Genomic DNA, 19,979 nt, shown 5'->3' with positions numbered 1-19,979 from the left:
TAATTTATCTTCGGAAAAAAAATCCAAAAATTATTAGACGTCGGCTAAATTCATATGTAATTTTTATAATTTTAAAGTTAGCTGACAATTAATCCGGATTTTAATTTAAAAAAAAAAAAAACTAAAAGTATGCACATGTAGAAAATTTAAAAAACTACAAGTGCAATTTTTTCAAATATTTTTTTTTGCAACCAATCGTTTTGAAAGAAATTCAAAAATTAACAATCCGCTAATTTCAGTTTCCTGTGAATGTGGCAGATGTGGAAAAAATTTTAATTTATAAATAAACGAACTAAACAATTAAAAATTTAAAATAAAAAAAAATGCACATGCAGATTTTTAAATTCTACAGATGTGAATTTTTTTATTTTTATTCAATATCCATTTTGTTCATTTATTTCAAAATTCCAATTGTCATATTTTTTTTTGATTTATCGTTTTTAAAAAATAAAAAAATTATTAGACGTCAGTTAACTTCAGTATCTAATAAAAAATATTTTTATTTATCAGTAATTAATTAATTTAATCCGGAGATCGTGAATAATTTTTTGAATCGAGAACAAGAAGTCTGGCGGCAAAATTTCGAAGTACTTTTAAGCAGACCCGGAATGTCGACGCTGGTCACTGTCTATAATTAAATAATTTATGGTCATCAAATGTGATTGTGTATAAGTGTCATTCATATTTGTAATTGTAATTGTGCTAAACAATTTGCATACAATACAAAATTGTCAGTCTATTGGGACATAGATATCATTTAAATTAAACCGTGGTATGGACTGATGGTCAAGGTTTATATTTGCAGCCTACATATATTTTAAATCACACCATGATAATGGCAGGTGACAATATTGAAGACAGAGGTGTTGACATTGATAATGAAAGACCGGGTGAGAAACTGGACCTCTGCTTGTATTCTCACGATGACGAGCTTCTAGATCCTGTGGAAGTCGTTCCCTGTCCGGAGTTTCAATTTTCCGTGAGTTGAATTATTATTTTATTAAACCAGGAGAGGAAAATAATTTATTTTATTACAGACCTTGGCCTGTCACATCTGCAATGGATACTACGGTCCAAGTTTTGAAGAACCAGTATGTGCTACATGTCACGCATTTTTATTTCCCGATGACATTGGGACTAGACCTGCTCCACCATTCAGCGAGGTAATTTACCATCCCATTAATTTGAATCTTGAGCATGCAAAAAAAATATCAATTGACACAATAGTCCTGGAAAAACAAGTCCAGGTTCTCGTCAATGATTCCTTTGGTTCTCCAGCACCAGTGGACTCATTTCTTTGAAAAAAAATTTTATTGAACGACTACTTGTTGATAAAATCCTCTGATGTCAATCTGTCATAAATAAAACTTGTAACTCAGTGTATTTATTTAATTTAGAAAACAGACGATGAAGATTCTGGTAACGATGAACCGACGGATTTATTCTACAATCCGGAACGAAGAGTCAGTCAGCCCCAACGCGCACGTTCTGAAGCCGCCCAAAGCTCCAACAATGATAACAATAAAGAAAAGCCATTTTTAAAAGTGTCAGTAGACCCTGAAATATTCAACCACTTGCACGGTCCTGGGCCCTCGAACCGCGTATTCGAGGCCATAAAATTGTACCAATCAGAAGACGCCTCGACCTCCGATGATCCTAATTCGCTTGATCTGTCGGCAATGTCGCTGCACAACATAATAGAAATAAAACCCCGGACTCTGGCCGAGCGCGTGGATGTGCTGAGCAACCACCGGCACCAGGAACACGAGCCGATAATCGAACCAGGTCTGGTCGAGCGACTGCCTCCGGAAGTGCTTCTGGCGGTATTTTCTCACCTGGACGACGTGAGCCTCTGGTCGGCTGCCAAAGTCTGTCGCCGCTGGAACGGATTACTTTTAACCCACGTCCCTCCTCAGCAGTGGCAGCAGCACGTGAGGCTCCGGTGGCCGCTTTACAAAGCGATCGGGCATGTCGACAACTGGTACAAAGTTTACGACCGTCTGGCTTCCTCGATGCCCTGCAGAACTTGTCTAGCACAGATGTGTCTGCGTTCGAAACCCGCCACCGGGGAGGAGAATTCCTGGCGCAGGAACAGATTGAGGATGGAGTTGAAGAGTCTGAGGATCGATCCCCCAGAAGGAATCGAAGCCACTCCTTTGGATGCCATGTGCTGTCATTGGCAGGCGACCATCACTGGGCCCATTGGTAGTCCTTACGAAGGCGGTTTATTTTATTTGTATCTCCAAGTACCTTACAGGTAATTTATCACTTTAATTACAATTATTTGCCGTAAATTTAATGAGAATAATAAATATTTGACTGTTAAATTTTTCAGTTATCCAATGTGTCCACCAGTGGTGAGATTCCTGACTAAAATCCTCCATCCGAATGTCTCGAGACACGGCGACGTCGGTATCGATTCAATTCAACACAACTGGTCACTGGCTCTTACGATATCTAAAGTGTTGATAAGCGTCCAGAGTTTGCTTACAGATCCCTACTGTCAAGTTTGTATGGAACCGGAGCTCGGTGATATGTACACTAATGACCGTGAAAGGTTTGAAGAAGTCGCGAGAGCCTGGACATGGAAATACGCGATGCATGATGTGGTAACGCCTCATTAATTATTGATAATTTACAATTAACTGTTTAAATCCATATATTATTTTATATACCTAAAAAAATATATTTTTATGGACACCAACTATCTGCTGAACATAAATATTTTCGAGACGAGTGATAACAATGCATTGATTTTAGGCAATTATTGTAAATCAGTAGTGATTAGATAAATAAAGTTTCAAAGTTAAAGAAAGAGAAAGTAAATTATGGATGCGGTTATTCAACAAACTGGGAGGTCTGTCGCCGTCATTATGACGACTCCGGGTTTCCGGTTTCCCGGTGGCCGTGGATCCGATCTATAAAGTGACGGAATCATTGCCGCGATATAATTTTCCGATTGGTGGTGATGCTGATGGTGATGTCAGTAGAGCACTGAGTAATTACGGTGATGAGTCGGGATGTAGACAAGAGTGTAATCAGCGTGTCCAAGGTGGAGCTGCACCTGGTGCAGATAAAAGCATAAGGAAGTTGTATGGCTTGTGAGGGTTTTGTCGCTGAGTGCGTAAAGAGTAAACAACTGACGAAATTACGGGTAAGGATGAAGACAGAGGGCTTGGATCGAGAGTAAGACCGAGCGAGAAGGAGCGACAGGGCCTGGGAGGAAGAGAGCATTCATTGATCATCAAATCAAGATTAACGGAGAGTAAGAGAGTTTAAACCGTAGCCGGTTGGCTTTACCCGTCGGCAAACAGCCCCGTAATTACGCTTGGCTTGCCCGTCATCCTGTGTACTTGGTCCTCGAAACCGCTTATTTATGAACTATAAAACGTTTTAACGTGAGCTCTGTTGCCGCGTCATTATTACCAATTGTTCAGCTGCAGAAAATAATATTATTTTTTTTATTACCGTCTGTATAAATATTTAAAAAAAGTTTAATAAAATAAATTTGGCGCTTGCATCAAGACCGTGATCAATTAGACAGGCTAGCTGGTAGCTGATGGCTGGTGGGCACTAACTACTAGCTGAAAATAAATAGTGAGCAAAGGGAATGATGATTTAGCCAGTAATTAGCGGAAAAATGAAAGATTTAGCGCAACGGCAACCGTCAGCTCGTCCGAGGAGAGCAGACGATTAAACTCCTATCCGGAGTAGAGACCAGAGGTAGCAAGTAGAGAAGGTACAGCCAGGAGAGACGTTTGAGTGTAGAATGAGCTGTGTGGAGAGCCTCGAAGGCAAGGTGGGTGGTCCACGGCACGGAGCCTGCGGGTCCTCCCTTTCTGCGTCTCTCCTCGCCGAGTCTCTCCGTCCTGGTTTGTTGGTACTGGAGACAGCATGGGTCGATCCTCTCGGGCCTCGCGTCTCACTCATGCTCACCAAAGTCTCGTCTTCTTTTGCTACGTGTGTGGCCAACACCACTCGCTCTCTCTCCCTCAAGCCCCGTGATTCTCCTCTGCCCTCGGTCGTCCCTTTCAGCTTTCTCTCTTCCACCGGTTCCTAGCTCCACCTTCTCGCTCCCTCTTAGGCTTCTCTCTGAATATAAGGCCGAGTCCGAGTACCCTCTGCTCGTGAATATCAAGGGGCCTACCCAGCCTGCTATACTAGTGTATAGTAGGCTCAACTCGAAACAGGCGCGATACCTTTTACTGCCTACTCTATACCACGAGACGCAGGGCCAACGAAACTAAAAACCCACAAGCAAACTGTCTTCTCTATCTCCAACCCAAATAGAACTAAACCCAAATCCAAACTAACGGCACCACGTGGCGAGCCCTTCGATGTCACCAAGATAGAGATTAAGATTAAGTAGAAAATACAAAACTTCACCAGAAGTTATTTACAACACCCACCAGAAAATTTCGTAAACTTTCTCCATCGGCCGTAAACCCGGGATCCAAAGTTACGATCCTTCTAGGTATCTAAGCCCACAATGCAGAGCTCAACAAAAACACATTTATTTCCGTTTTAAATGGGATTTTTACTGCTAACCGGAACAGTAGGCAACCTTGAATGCTCTACGGGCACGTTTTCGGCCATTTAATTCGTCATGCTCAGTGAAAACGAAATAACGAACAAGGTCGTATGTTACCGCGGATCCCCGGGCGGCTCTCCGCTGATCACGTCGCCAGTAAAACGTCATGGACCCACCAGCTCAATCCCTATGATATGATGACCAATTATTGATGTATTAACAAAATCTACCATACATATATTACCCACACACACACTTACACATATATTTATATATATATACGTGAATGTTATGTGGTAATATTACGGATAGCCTACAGGCGAGAGTAAGAAAACGAGAAAGAAAGAGACGACGTTTGTGGGCCGACGTGTGTGGCCACGAGAAACCACGTTGTGTGTTGCATCCGTATAGTTGGTCCACAATAACAGCTGATGCTCAATAGAAAACTTGTATAGAGCGATGAGCACTCTTCACAACAAACAACAACGTCCTCATCATTGTCATCCACCTCTTTATGCCTTTTTATTTAACGCAACCCTCCGAGCTAAATCACGTCTATATTTATATTTAAATTAATATATCAGACATTAAATCTTAATAACTCGATCATTCCTGGTTTCATTTCCGTCTTTACTCGCTAATTAGTTACAGTGCGATTTGCCAATAATACACAGAAAAAAATAATTTCTTGGCGCAAGAAATATTTTGTATTATGAATTGAAGACAAAAATTTTTCTTGGCTCAAGAATTTTTTTTTCGCCTAAAAAATTTTTTTCTTGTTCCGAGAAAATTTTTTCTTACCCCAAGAAAAGTTTTGTTTTCACTTTATAATAAAAAAAATTTCTTGGGTCAAGTAAAAATTTTCTTAAAACAAAAAATTTTTTGCGCCAAGAAATCCTTTTTTTCTGTGTACCCGGACTAAACCACCCGTATTTTTTCTCGGTTACATATATATATATATATATATATACATTTGTGAAGACCCTGGGTCATTTTCCAATATAATAAAAATGACACAAAAATTAAATGAATAAAAATTCATCTGCGCCAAAAATTTGAACATGATCATGCGCACTGGAAAAAGTAATAGAAAAAAAATAAAATAATAATAATATACCCGTTTATTTACACACCCTTAAACACATTATACGACATCGATAATTAATATATTATAAATAAAAACAAATATTAATTGTTGCCTATAGACTATCATACACTTAATTTACAGTATTGAGTTTTTTAAAAATAAAATAGTATTTTAGTTTTATTTCTGTAATGTCTTTTGCGTTACTCGTATCCGTTTCATTCCCATGTTGTTGATGTACACAGAGACAAGCCTTAGGTTTATTTTCGAGCATAAACTCCCACTTTAGTACCCAAGTTTCCAAGCTCTCCAAGTATATAAATTAAATATGTCGCATAGCGTAGATTCATTATCGCAATCGGGTTTATTTTATTTCACTTATCCTCGTCTAATCTGTTACATCCCACAATATATCCAATGGTTTTTTTTAAAAATATTTATGATCTTTGGTCATTCACGTATGGAATACTGTTTAGATTTTTATTTATTCTCTTATCATTGCAGTAAATCATCAGTCTGTAACAGAAGTAAACTTTGATTTTTTTATTTTAATTAGTATTACTGCTCATACATTTAAATATATGTGGATTGTATATGTACATAAAGTTGTGTGAGTATTTATGGAAAAAATTTTACTAGGGTGCAGATGAGACAAAGAGTCGGGATATGAGTTGAGGGAAAATGCCAGGGGATTTATTTTAGTTTATAATCCCGTACCCAAGACGTTTTTAAATGAGAAAAACCTTAAAATAAATAGAGAAAAAAATAAAAAGGGAGGGAGAGAGAGGATCTAACGGGTAATTTATTTTTAAACTTATGAAAGCAATTCTTGATGACAAACTTTGTCTCAAGTGTAGCGAGCTGGAGATTCTGCTTTGTATTTTTAAATATTTAGTATATTAAATGTACATGCATATAAATATATATGTATGGTTGTGTGAATGTGTAAATGTGTGGAAATATGAAAGACGTGAAATATTTACCTTTTAGAAGGACTAAGAGAGCAATTAAAATAAGATAACTCGCTCTAATGTAAATAGATTCACCGGAATTAACATCCCCGACTTCGTTTGTGAATGTATCGGGATATTGTTCTTGTATTATAAGTGCGTACTCATCTTCTGTTTTATTAAAACATAGTAAGTGCATATTACGATGTATGCCACGACAGTCGTAATCCTCACGGCCGTCACACACACATGTTTTTAAATCCGCTGCTTTATCCTGTCGCAGGAGAATTTCCAACGAATTTCTACACCTGGAATAATTACACACTTGCTATTATACTTTTATATATTTATATCATTCATATAGACACATATTATTTGGGACTAGAATTTATCTTGGGTTTAGTTTTTGATTAGCGGAAATGCGAAAAAGTTAATTTTTAATAGAAGTTAATAGTCATATATTTTTTTTAAATTAAAATTTAAAGAGCTTTGATATAAATTTTTTTTTAATGACTTTTGTAAATTTTTAATTCTTTATTTGAACAATAAATCGTCTAATTTTTTGAAAAATTACAAATAAATAATTTTTTATTGTAAAAGAAATTTTTTTGTTTGAAGAAAAATTTTAATTTAAAAAATTGGAGATAAAAATATTAATTTTAGTACAGGCAGTTGATATATTTATGGTAATTACTTGGGAAATTAAAAATATATATAAATATTAGGGGCATGCGAATTATTCAATTCGAATCCGAAAATTCTCATCAAACTAAATATTTAATTTTCATTTAACAGTGAGCTTAATTTTTTAAACCAGGAGTAAATCTCGTAGATTTGTCTGAGTTCTACTTCTGACAAAAATTTGAATCATTGCACTGGAGAAAAAATAACTTTTAGAAATATTGTAATTTCTTCTTACAAGAAATTTTGAATCTAATCTATTTTCCGTGCAAAAATTTGATTTTATTCAAAATAATTTTATTTTTTTTTTGGATTACTGTAAATAAATTTCCATTTTCTTCTGTCAAAAAATTATTCTTCACTTTAAATATGAAATTAATAATCTAATAATTTTTATTTATTTACTACTTAAGAAAATATATTTTTACAAAAGTTTATTTTCTTTTTACTGGAAAAAATTTCAAAATTTTGAGTCGTTCAAAAAAAATTTTTGACTTATTCGTAAGTTTACAAATAATTTGTTTTGAAAGTCGAGTCAAATCGTTCGATTCCATACAAATACTCGGCAAATTCGCACGCCCCTAATATATATATCATATCTATATATTTATATTAACTTACCGATGCGAACATTTTCTACCACTGAACATATGTTTACAATTTTTTCGGTAGTAATGTAGTGCAGTAGTACAAAGTGTATCGGCATTACAAATACCAGTGGCTATTATACAACTAAGTCTTGTATTATTCATTACTCTATTAATTGATTCTCTGCAAACTTCAACTCTCTGCTTAGAATCTATACACATAAAATCATCTTTGGTACATTCACACTGAAAATAAATACCGGTCAATATTAATTATCATTTTTATTATTTATATTTAATTAATTAATTAATTAATTAATGAATGAATGGATACGTACGTTCATGAGGTCTTTACCCTCGTCTGTGCTGGTGAGCGAAATAAGGTCTTGCTGACATTGCTCAGGACAATTTCTGTTCTCCCCGTCTTGATAAATACCAGCACAGCTGGTTAAATACCGCTGCAAAGCACCGCCACATCCTTTTCGGTATACGCACTTCAATTTAGCCTCATCACACGGTATTACTCTGGTGGCATTTACTGGTGACGCCTTTGTTTTTACACTAAGCCCCAGGACGACGACTATACAGATCCAACGCGTGACAGGACTCATTCTTTCTGGAAAAAAATACAATTTTTTTAGTACAATCTGTTATTTTCTCAGGAATTTTTATTTTTACTCATCAATTCCAGTAGTCTAAGACCTCCAAATTACCCCAATAGTGTTTTCTAATTTAAATTCATTCAAAAATTTGAATTGAAGAAGTAAATATTTTAAAAAATTCAAATTTCGCGCCTTGGATAAAATTTTTTTAAAATGAATTATTGTAAAAACTAACAATAGGAATTGGATCTATGAGTTTTCAAAATTCCAACCGTCTGATCTTTCAGATTTGAAAATTATAAATTTTAATAAATATTTAAATATTCAAAAAAATTCAAATTTCGCGCCTTGGATAAAATTTTTTTAAAATGAATTATTGTAAAAACTAACAATAGGAATTGGATCTATGAGTTTTCAAAATTCCAACCGTCTGATCTTTCAGATTTTAAAATTATAAATTTCAAAAAATATTCAAAAAAAAATTCAAATTTCTCATCCTAAGATAAAGTTTGACTTTAAAATGAAACTAGGAATTTTCAAAATTTTATCCAAAAGTTATTTTTCATCTGAGCATAAGAAAATTTTTTTATTTTCATTCCTCAAAAGTTTATAAATTTTAAAAACCAAATTTTGAGCAAAATAAAAATTTTATTCCAAATCTGATAATTAAACAAAAACTAAATTTTGAACTTTTTTAAAAATCAAATTCCCCAACGGACAAATTAATTCGATAAAAAAAATCAACTTGATCATACGAAATAATTAAAGTCTTTTTAAAGCCACGAACAAAAAAAAATGTCAAGTAAACATGACACCTTATATAAATAAATAAAACGAATTCCAGTATTATCAGTCACGACCTAGCAATACTATTGTACTACAAGATTGTTGTAAACATAGTATTTATATTTCAATGTATTCGGCGAATCGAGTTATGTAAATGGCAGGCGTATCATTAATCACAAATAAATAAACAAGTAACAGAAGTGTATCTAAACAAATCTAACGAAACATCCGGGTTCGCAAAAGTCTTATTAATGAAAGCGAGCACATTACGATAGCTCCTATCCGTTGATGAATGGATTAAATGTCTTGAGGTATGTTCTTTGATACGTCAGAAGATCAAATATACACCAGCCATGCGGTCGATCGTGTTGCTCGTTCAATCGACCGTACCAACTCGACCAGAAATAAGCACGTGCTAGTAAATTGCGTCCAACCGCAGCTCTCCCTCCATCAGCATCATCATCATCATCTTCATCTTCATCTCCATCTCCATCGTCTTTATAATAAATTTAAAATAATTTCCATTCGGCTGTTCTACATCAGCGACTACCGGTCCCCGAGTCTGTCGATCCATCATTCCACCACCAGAACCCATAAGATTAAAAGAACGACTCATAGATTGGACATTAGACACTAGCCTCTGAAAAATAATTGTGACCAAGGTCGCTGGGAAGTTGGTAACGCAAAGCAAACCCACACATACAGCGAACATCTGTCCCTGGTTGCCACGTCTTGGGGATGCCACGTGAAGCCGGTATATTTTGTTGGTTTCTCCACGCACTCTGTTCCCCAACTACTGTACTACACTCCCAAGTGCTGCAAGTGTGAGTGTTAAATTCTAAAGACGTTAAAGATGTTGAGATTGAGATTGAGGCTGGGGCTGGGGTCGAGATTGAGCTACAGACTACTTCTCAACTGGGGATCGTCAGGCCAAAGGAAGATTGCTCCAGCAAAACAGCAGCAGTCAAGCGGCTCTTAATAATTTTTACCCAGTAGCTCGGTTCTCCAATTACACAGTTATCTTATAGATTGTTTTTATTTTTAAGTAATTCCGTGCGTAGCTTTTAAAGCCAGTAGCTGATCACATCATCTGAAGAAGAGGAAGAAGAAGAAGAAGAAGAGCTGAATTTCAAAATAATAATTATATCATTATTTTTTTTAGTCTGAATGAACGAATGAATGAATGGAGTTGTTTGTTTGAACGTCATCACTCACTTGACGACACTCTTGTTAATCTTGATCAGTATTTGTTTTTTATTTAAAAACAAAATCTTTTTCTTCTAGCTACTGGTTTATTTTCAGCGGGCAAGACTCGCGCCGGAGGGTTTAGCTCACTAGTGTAAATATTGGTCCTGCGTGTAAGTAAGAAGCCAAAAGAGAAATTATCTACTCGAGTTGGGCTTATATATATATATAAATATATATATACATATATGTGGTAGTATGAGGGTATAAGTAGTCAGTAGTCGGTAGTCGCGAGCACGAGTGGGTACCGATGGGCTCCTGATTGGATGGCAAACAAATCGTTTAATACCGTCTTGTTCGTCTTGGTTCTGTTTCTCTACACTACTCTACAGCATACGCTTTCGGTTGGTTACATATACTAATATTAACGTATCTCATTTGATTCCTCTTGTTTGGCTTTCCGGTTTCGTGATGCCCACTTTGCTGATGGCGTGCCAGCACGCGTCTGCCTGCCTGCCTGGCTCCAAATCAACTCAACTCCAAACAACCAGATATATATACAGATACAGATACAGATACTGAGACGACTTGGGCTCATATTGGGCTGAGGTTTAAATTCAAACTCAAACTTTTACTCAAATTTACTTTGATTATACTCCAAGTTGAGCTGAGCATCGCCCTCGTCTTTACTTGACTTCTTGAGTAGAGTTTTGTTTTATGTACACATTATATATGAATATAAATATATATATCATGATACGGAGTAATCTGAATAATTAATCAGAAGCATAGCTTGGCAATTGAGCGTAAGTTAAACATTTACCAGAGCATATGTACACAAATATATGTATATATATTTTTAAAAACAGAGATACTTTATTATGAGAGATGAAGATGTGGAACAAGGAGGCTGCTGTTGCTGTTGGCTGGATAAGTGGCCCTTGGTTTTAAACAAAAATAAGATGAAAGAAATAAAGAAGAGCAGGTGGCACGCAATATAATAGTATAGGCTATAGTATTGCTCTTTTTTATTTTATTTTATTTTATTTTCCTCTTTCTATCTTACAAATCTTTTATGCCTTCTAGTCTTTAAACTTTTTTTAATTCCCTCGATTTTATTTGTAATTATTATTATTTTTATCGTTTAAATAATACCGGGCTTGTAACCAGATATGAATCAGCTGCAGGTGAATTTTTTAAATTTCCGCGGGAAAAATTTAAAATTTTATTTTAGTGAGAAAATATTTATTTTGGGAGTTATAAATATTTACTGTCGTCCGGGAAAAAAATATATGTTTTTATAGTAATTTTAATAAATATATATGATAATTGTTGTACTCTGTGGTCATAAAAAAACAACAATTATTTATAAAAGTATTTAAAGATACAAAGACAGAAGGAAGTGGGTTCGAATCCTGTGGCCGAAAAATAAATTTACTCAGTATTAGAAATTTTGTTGATCACAGAAATCGCTGCTCAGTTGATTGGAGATTAATTGTGGAAAATGATAGAATATCTTGTTAGCGGCTGAATGATTAAATAAATGGACATTTGCGGGCATTAAGTCGAGATGCTTTATAAAGATATTACTATTGACTGGAGACAATGGTTGCACTAAAATAGGCTGACATTAAAAATCTAAATTCATAGATACAAATCAATTACTTCCGGGTTTAAGCGTGATAACTTGGCGAGAACGTGATCTGTTAATGCAACACTGCACTTACTGGTCACGATTTAAACAAATAGATATATATATATTTACTTGTATATATTTTTAAATTTTATATTTTATATCCTGCACAGAAATAGTATATTACATACCTCGGCCAGTAAAATAAGAAAAGTCTCAGAGCACATGTAATTGTTGGCCGAGGCGAAGCCGAGGCTGACAAACATGTGGTCTGAGGCTTTCTTTTTTACTGGCCAAGGTGCGTATACTATTTTTCTGCTCGACGAAGCCGGAAAGTTGCAACTTCGTTTAGGGCAGCGGCCCGAAAGTTGCCACTTTCCGGCCGGAGGGCAGAAAAAAAAATTTCTTAGCGCAACAAAATATTTTGCATTATAAAATGAAAAAAAATTTTCTTATGCAGAAAAAAATATTTTTTGACGCAATAAAATTTTAACTCGTCCTAAGAAAATTTTTACTTGATCCAAGAAATTTTTTGTGTTATAAATTGAAAACAAAAATTTTTTTGGGAACAGAAAAAAGTTTTATTTTCAATTCATACACAGAAAGAAAGGATTTCTTGACGCAAAAAATTTTAACTCGCCCTAAGAAAATTTTTACTTGATCTGAGAAATTTTTTGAATTATAAATTGAAAACAAAAATTTTCTTAAGACCAGAAAAAAGTTTTATTTTCAATTCATACACAGAAAAAAAGGATTTTTTTGACGCAAAAAATTTTGACTCGTCCCAAGAAAATTTTTATTTGATTTGAGAAATTTTTTGCGTCATAAATTGAAAACAAAAATTTTCTTGGGGCGATAAAAAATTTTTTGAGGCGAGAAAAAAATTTTGGAGCCAAGAAATTTTTTTTCTAGTCCCAGAAAAATTTTTATCTTCAATTCATAATTCAAAATATTTCTTGCGCCAAAAAATCCTTTTTTTCTGTGCAACGCAAAAAATTTTTTGGAGCGCGTAAAAATTTTTTTTCGTCAAAAATTATTTTTTTTTCTGCGTACATCGCGTTGATGATTATTTAAAGTAGACTAATTTTTTTTATTCCCCAACTGGTTGGGAGTGAGAGTTAGCTCGAGGTAAAAAGAGGAGACAGTAACTGGGTAGACATGCCTGATTCGTGGTACAACATATCCTTTGGTCACGAGGTCCAATGATGTCCTTTTGGTGCCACGAGTTCATTAGTGAAGAAACACATAAATCCACAGCGTGGTATCGTAGTCTACGCTAACAAGCAGCCTCCAAGACTCGGATATGTCTTTCAGGTAGTCCGCAGTCTCTTTGATACAACATTTTTATTCTTATTAAATAAATAAATAATAATAATATCAACAATAATCAGTTCAATGAGCAAATAAATAAAATCCCAATATGATTTATGGAGTTTAATTTACAACGACTGGCCAAAGTAAAAAAGAATATAAACAAATCAAAGTTGAAGGCAAGAGCTGGTTTGTTGTTGGATTTAAACGAACTGATGAAAAACTGTGTAGCTTATTTTTAATAACAAAGTTCATTATTCATCTCGGACTGAATCCTCAATCGTTCGGTTGGTTTATAAATCCGAGATTTAACTGCACACGTACAAGCAACAAAAGCTAGCTCATAAATGTGCATGTCAATAAATAACATAACAGATGAAGGGTTGTTGATCGATGCCAGACAGCTAAATGCTCCAAGCTCCGAGTTAACTTTTAAGTGACGTTGACTGATCGATAACTCTCGGCGATATTAAACAATAAACATCAGGTCGTAATAAACCCTTCCATAAATACCCATTTAAATATTCAAATTTCAAATTCAAAAACTCCCGCGAAAAAAATATGGGATTCTCTTACCTCTTTTTTATCCTCGGCTTCAAAATCACATGATTCACAATCGATTTTCTCAATAAGTTCACTTGGCTCACAGTTCGCGTTTCAATTATTGTTCTGTGTTTAAGTAAAATTACTCGGTCATACTTCGCAATGGGATTTGAATGAATGATTGGAGATTAAGTTTGTGGTGGAGTAAACAACAACAACATGAAATATAAGTACAGAGCAGACGTACGCTCGGTCTCGCAGCCTCCGAGGAACTAGATTGAGTTGTGACGGCTCCTTCGGCCGAAGGCCTCTTGCCTGCCCGTATGCTCGATCCTCCCCACCACCGCGACCGCAGGGGTCCAGGGCAGCCCAACCTGCGGCCCGCCTGATTGAGATACCATCCAGCAGGGCCCAACAACACTATACCTGTACTGTGCTTATAACTCGGCGTATCCCTACCATTTATGCTCTTGGAAGGTACACAGGGTACACACTACTACACAACTACAGCATTACGGTCGATTCCCGGTGGAACGAGGTGAGGCCCACTGAGATGTCGATGGTATAGAGGCCCAGCATTGAGCCTCGAGCCCCAGCTTTTACCTAAGGCCCCTACCCTACTCTTGGTCCTTCTTCTTATTCTTAGTCCCAGATTGCGCGCCTTTTGCTGCTTAGCTTCTTTCAGTATGAGCACCAAAGATGCTACTTCCCTCTCTTTATTCATTGGTATCCAGTACCGTGGCTCTCAATCTAATACGAGGATTGGTTTACTTTTTAAGTAAACACAAACAATGTTTACGATGTTTGTTATTTATTTTTAGTTTATGCAGTTGGTATAGTAAAAATTACTGACGTTTGTTATAAAAAGGGATTTATCGTTTTTGATAGCAATTTATTTGCAAAATTAATGAGTAATTATAAAATTACGTATAGTAAAAGTTACTTACTGGTAATTATTACCACGCATTGGTTTTAAGAAAAATTTGAAATTTGAATGATTTTGTAAATTTTACTGTTCATATTAAAAATTTTTACAGTCCGAAGTATAAATTACCATGCACAGAAAATAATTAAAAATTACTAGTAATTATTACTGTTCTCTGGTTTTTTAAAAAATGGAAATCTAAATAATTTTTAAAATTTTACTGTTGATTTAAAAATTTATTTTATGCGCTGAAGTATAAATTACCGTGCACAGAAAATAATTAAAAAATTACTGGTAATTATTATCGTGCACTGGATTTAAAAAATTTTAATCTGAATAATTTTATAAATTTCATTGTCGATATTAAAATTTTTTTACTGATCACAGTATAAATTATCATGCACAGAAAATAATTAAAAAATTACTGGTAATTATTATCGTGCATTGGATTTGAGAAATTTTAATCTGAATAATTTTATAAATTTTACTGTCGATATTAAAAATTTTTTACTGAACAAAGTATAAATTACCATGCACAGAAAATAATTTAAAAATTACTGGTAATTATTACTGTTCTCTGGTTTTAAAAAAAATTTTAAATCTGAATAATTTTGTAAATTTTACTGTTGATACGCATTTACTGTACAGGAAATTAATTGAAATATTGACTATTCATTACGAACAGTAATTTTTCTGCTAGAATTATTATTAATTTTTGCGCGCGAAATTATAAATAATTGGCGGGAAGTCACAACCGAAGTTCAAAAAGTTTGAAATGGAGTTCAGTAGACTTGAAATAAACAACTGGATCCAATTTGTAATAATTTATATACAAATATACATATGTATGAAAAATAATTAACGAACTCATTTTTAGTGACACGAATCATGACAGCAGACACGAAATTTTTTTCGCCCTGGACAATAAATTTATTTGTTAAACTTAAAAGCGACGTCTTATCTCTCATGTATCAGCTCATGGGTGGCTGATTGCTGATGACATCAGATCAGTTTTAAGTATGGAAGCGATAAATCAACTTTATCTAGAGTAATCTAATATATTAGATAATTTTCCGAGCACTTGGACACGTTTTTTTAATTTTTACCCAATGGCCGGACTGTGTCGTGAGCCATCGCCCATGAGTCATTTCATTTCACGAGAGCTCTGAAATTGTGTGGGAGGATTTTTGGATACGCGTGCTGACGAGGAGTCTAAATGCTAAATAGATAGACGCCGTCGACTGATTGGCATGCTCCCACACGGTTTATTCTTGGTGCCTGGCTTGGCGCATCGGCTTTACGTTACTTCGTGTCAGGAATATTGTTTAAGAATAAGAATAAGACGCCAGCAATGTTGGATTGCCAGAGGGGAGAGACGGGGTATTTATTGTAAAATGTTGCATGTATGGAGTGTTTATTAGATATGTGTGAATGTGTACTGTTTATATTGACGGAGGATGTAATGGAGGATACATGAATAAAAAGATTCAAGGGGATACGTTACGTGACGATTCGTTAACGCGACTTTTACGTCTCTTGTATGTCCAACCATGCAAAGAAACTGCAGTAATTATAATTCGAAGCGAAACTAAATGATTTCTTGATATGGATATTTTTAAATGTGCGCTAAAAATTTTTACTTGCGGTAAAAAATTTTTGAACTGAGAGTTGAAAGCAAAAGTTTTTTTGAGGCAAGAAATTATTTTTTTCTGTGTGATTTACGAGAAACGTTTAAAAATTTTCAGCTCAATTTGAGTTCGGGAAAGAAGAAAATTTTCTAGGAAAGGCAACTTGGGTTTAGTTGAACTTGGCCTGCATGTTACGTCTTTAAAAACTTGTTTTCAACAGATGTCGGTCTTCCGAGCTCTGGGAATCATTTATTACTATTTTCGGTAAAATGTCTCTGTGTGAGTACGGATGTGTGTATGTACGCGCTGTGAATTTTTAAAAAACCAACCAACTGATTTTAATTAATCTCACGGCGATCAAAGAAGATTATCATGGCCTAGATCTCCATAAATTTTTAATCCAATCCGTCGACTTAAAATTGTTTTTCACATATTTTTTAAATAAATTTATTTTTACCGAATTTTAAATTATTTGCCCGATTGTCCCTAAAATCAGACCCATTTTCCGAAAGAGATCTTCTCAAACCGGAGTTTAAAAAATTTTTTTCTGAAATATTTTCCATAAATTACTGCGTCAAAATTTTTTTATACCGAAATTTATAATTTTTTTTATTTATAAAAAATTCTCAGTGATAAAATAAAAATCTTTCCGGTCCTGAGGGCTCTCGGATAATATTTTAAAGCCAAAAAAAACTGAGTCGTCAATAATGTATTTAATTATTGAACTTGAGATAAAAACATGAGAGTAAGAAATAAAAAATATGTAAAATAGCAGACAAAAAGATATATATCTTTATACTTATATACTGATTACTTGATATAATACTAAAAATGTTTGAGAGTTGAAGGTGTAGGAAGGTATAATTTCGATCGGCATGTTGTAATTTCGATCCATAAATCTTTCCATCCAGGAATCCATCGGTGTAATTGAGACATAAAAGCGTGGCTTGTGCCATTACGCAATTATGGACGTGAGGGGGATTGCACACGTGTAGCTCTCACAAGGATAAAAATAAAAAACCGAAATAAAATAAGATAAAAGCATAAAGAACAAGTTAATCAACTTAAAATATAATTCTACAGATTAAAATCGTCACTTTTTCATAAATTAACAACGAAATACTAAATCCGATTGGCTAATGCCCTAAGCGAAGACATCAATCAATAAGTCTACCGTTAAATTTAAACAAAAGTCTTGTCTTGTCCTCTACTCCTTACTTCTCGAGTTGATGTTGAAAGAGCAAGACAAAGATCCTCGGGTATTCGAACGAGGATTAATGGGACTACCAAAGCCCTGAGCACATACAGGCACGAGTGTACGTCGGTTTCTGTTCTATAGAGCAGTAATATAAAGAGAAAAGAGGAGATAACAAAACGTGAGAGAGCGGCCATGAGAAAGGGTATGGAGGACAACCCGTAGGCAGAGACCCAGAGGGACGTTGTATTGCGAACACCTTCTGACAAATGCTATAACGCGACGGGGGTCCCTTCCAGTATCCAGTACTCGGTGTTTCTCCAGCATCCAGCCGCACCATCTTCGCCTTCTTTGCTCCATCTACTCCAGCACACACACAGCGCACACACGACCACTGCCTACACCTACACCACCTATACCATAAGACCATAAGACCATAAGACCATAGGTATTATAGTATGCAGTGGCTCCCGTCAAATGCGATGCGCCTCAGGGGGTCAAAGTTTACCGTGTCCTTTCCCTATACCTCTTGCTCTCGTACTCGTTTCTCTCCATGTAATTTCTTTTATTTACACAGCATCTTTACTTCTGGCTCTGCAAAACACGCTGCGAAAAACAGACATCCCCATCTCGGGTACCAGCTGAAAAATAAATGCTAAATAACACTTAGAATTTACACCGAGCAACGGAGACATTCTTCATCTGGTATCTCCGGCGCATGCTTCCACGTGTTGATAAACTCATATGTTGGTGTATATTTATAGATATAGATGTAGATATTATTACATCGGTAAGAAAGTAAGCTCGCGTTTTATTCCTACGTCTGGCTGTAGCCGTTACATGACTCTCGCGTTTAATCATCTCATTAATTCTGGTTGGATGATCCTGCCAGGTTGTAAACTGGCTCTTTCAACGAACTCGTCATCGGCTCAGCAATCTAGCAGATAAAATAAATAACAAAATGTATGTTAATTTAAATAAAAGTGAGATTAAATAAAATATTGTCGGAGGTTCAGAGAATCGTAACCGCATCCGGTTTAAATTATTACCGATGACTTGAGATTGTTGATGGCTACGCTGGACGCTCGAAGATGCTTAGTCTGTATAAGTTAGTGTGGTATTATACATTTTATATATTTAATATATGTATTATATGTCTATAGTAGAATTGGGTGTACGTGGAGTAGAGGGAGAGGCGAGAGATATGCCGTAGCTCAAGTATATAATGTAAGAAGAGAAGTATTGAGGATTAAGTATAAGGGGTACCAGAGGTTCGAACCACGCCCCATCGACGCCTCTCGGCCTACCCAGTCCAGCACATCGCGATTATTCTGCGGAGGATGTATAGCTTTTGATGGTGCTTCTGCTTCTGATGTTTATGATTTGTTGTCTCTCTCAATCTCAATCTCTCTATCACATCTCGGGTCTCAGTATCTCTGGTCTTTACTTGCCGTTCCGTGGTCGTGCCGGGAAACAAGAGGCCTGATTGCTTCATTAAGATCCTGCTTCGACCCTCTATTCAGACTGCTGATGATGATACTTTGGATTAAATCCACGTTGTTTTTACTCTTCCGTCGTTATTAAACCCGCCAATATTTGAATACAACTTTATTTATTTTTCTTACCACTTCTGCTTCTGCTTCTGCTTCTGCTTCTGCTGTTTTTTTATATTTATTTCTTAATCAATGAAACTGAATAGAAGGTATATAAAGATATATAATAATAATTTTTTAACACATTGGGAACACGTTTTACATGTCGACCCGATGATTATCTTGAGTGTTCCAATGAAGTGGAAGTTTATGCTGATTAACTTTAAAATCGGTAGGGGTTTCAAAGTTGGAAGCAAGTTACGGCGCTTGGAAAATAAACTGGGTACGTATTACATACATAAAGAACGAGGAATAATTCCAGCTGGGTGAGGTGTGCCAATAAATTCTGGCTAATTGGCGGGATCTTTAAAAACCCATTGGTGATTGGTTAACAGCGAGCGAGACATTTTTTTAAATATTTTTATATTAACGCGCGCTTAATCTTCGGCATAAAAAGTTTCTCCGAACTACAGATTTTATATATTTTATTTTTATAATGTATGTATGTATTAAGTTATTATAATTATATTTTTTTACGGGGTGGGCGTGACAAAAATTGAGCTAGGATTAAACTCGGGTTGATCAGAGACTTTGATTGCCGATCTGATGATAAAATAGCAAAGTCATTCACTCAGGGTTATTATATACATTTTAAGTTTTTTAAAACTCGATAATAAAATCTTCCATCATCCACGCTTGCTGCACAATCTCGACGGACCATCAAACCATCAGAAGAAGTCTGCTGG

The 19,979-nt window shown here is 35.3% G+C and overlaps 2 protein-coding genes across 3 annotated transcripts; one reads left to right on the top strand and one right to left on the bottom strand.

The window, feature by feature from the left end:
• Positions 1-641: 641 nt before the first annotated feature.
• On the top strand, positions 642-6,042 carry LOC130670490 (uncharacterized). The gene is made up of 4 exons (XM_057473900.1): positions 642-979; positions 1,038-1,163; positions 1,398-2,257; positions 2,336-6,042. Exons 1-4 carry the CDS (start codon positions 830-832, stop codon positions 2,622-2,624), a joined length of 1,425 nt encoding a protein of 474 aa, XP_057329883.1. The 5' UTR covers positions 642-829; the 3' UTR covers positions 2,625-6,042.
• On the bottom strand, positions 5,635-14,334 carry LOC130670498 (growth arrest-specific protein 1-like). 2 transcript variants are annotated; one of them, XM_057473915.1, is made up of 5 exons: positions 13,927-14,334; positions 8,172-8,449; positions 7,868-8,079; positions 6,599-6,873; positions 5,635-6,131 (listed from the first exon to the last, which is right to left on the bottom strand). In XM_057473915.1, exons 2-5 carry the CDS (start codon positions 8,442-8,444, stop codon positions 6,127-6,129), a joined length of 765 nt encoding a protein of 254 aa, XP_057329898.1. In that variant the 5' UTR covers positions 8,445-8,449; positions 13,927-14,334; the 3' UTR covers positions 5,635-6,126. The 2 variants fall into 2 exon arrangements, with proteins under 2 accessions (XP_057329898.1, XP_057329893.1); XM_057473910.1 differs by having other exon boundaries at positions 5,635-6,147; positions 13,927-14,325.
• Positions 14,335-19,979: the final 5,645 nt, after the last annotated feature.

Source organism: Microplitis mediator, chromosome 1 (assembly GCF_029852145.1).
Source record: "Microplitis mediator isolate UGA2020A chromosome 1, iyMicMedi2.1, whole genome shotgun sequence".
NCBI classification, from domain to species: domain Eukaryota; kingdom Metazoa; phylum Arthropoda; class Insecta; order Hymenoptera; family Braconidae; genus Microplitis; species Microplitis mediator.
The sequence above is the reverse complement of the archived record's forward strand: the minus strand, read 5'-3'. Positions and strand labels throughout refer to the sequence as shown.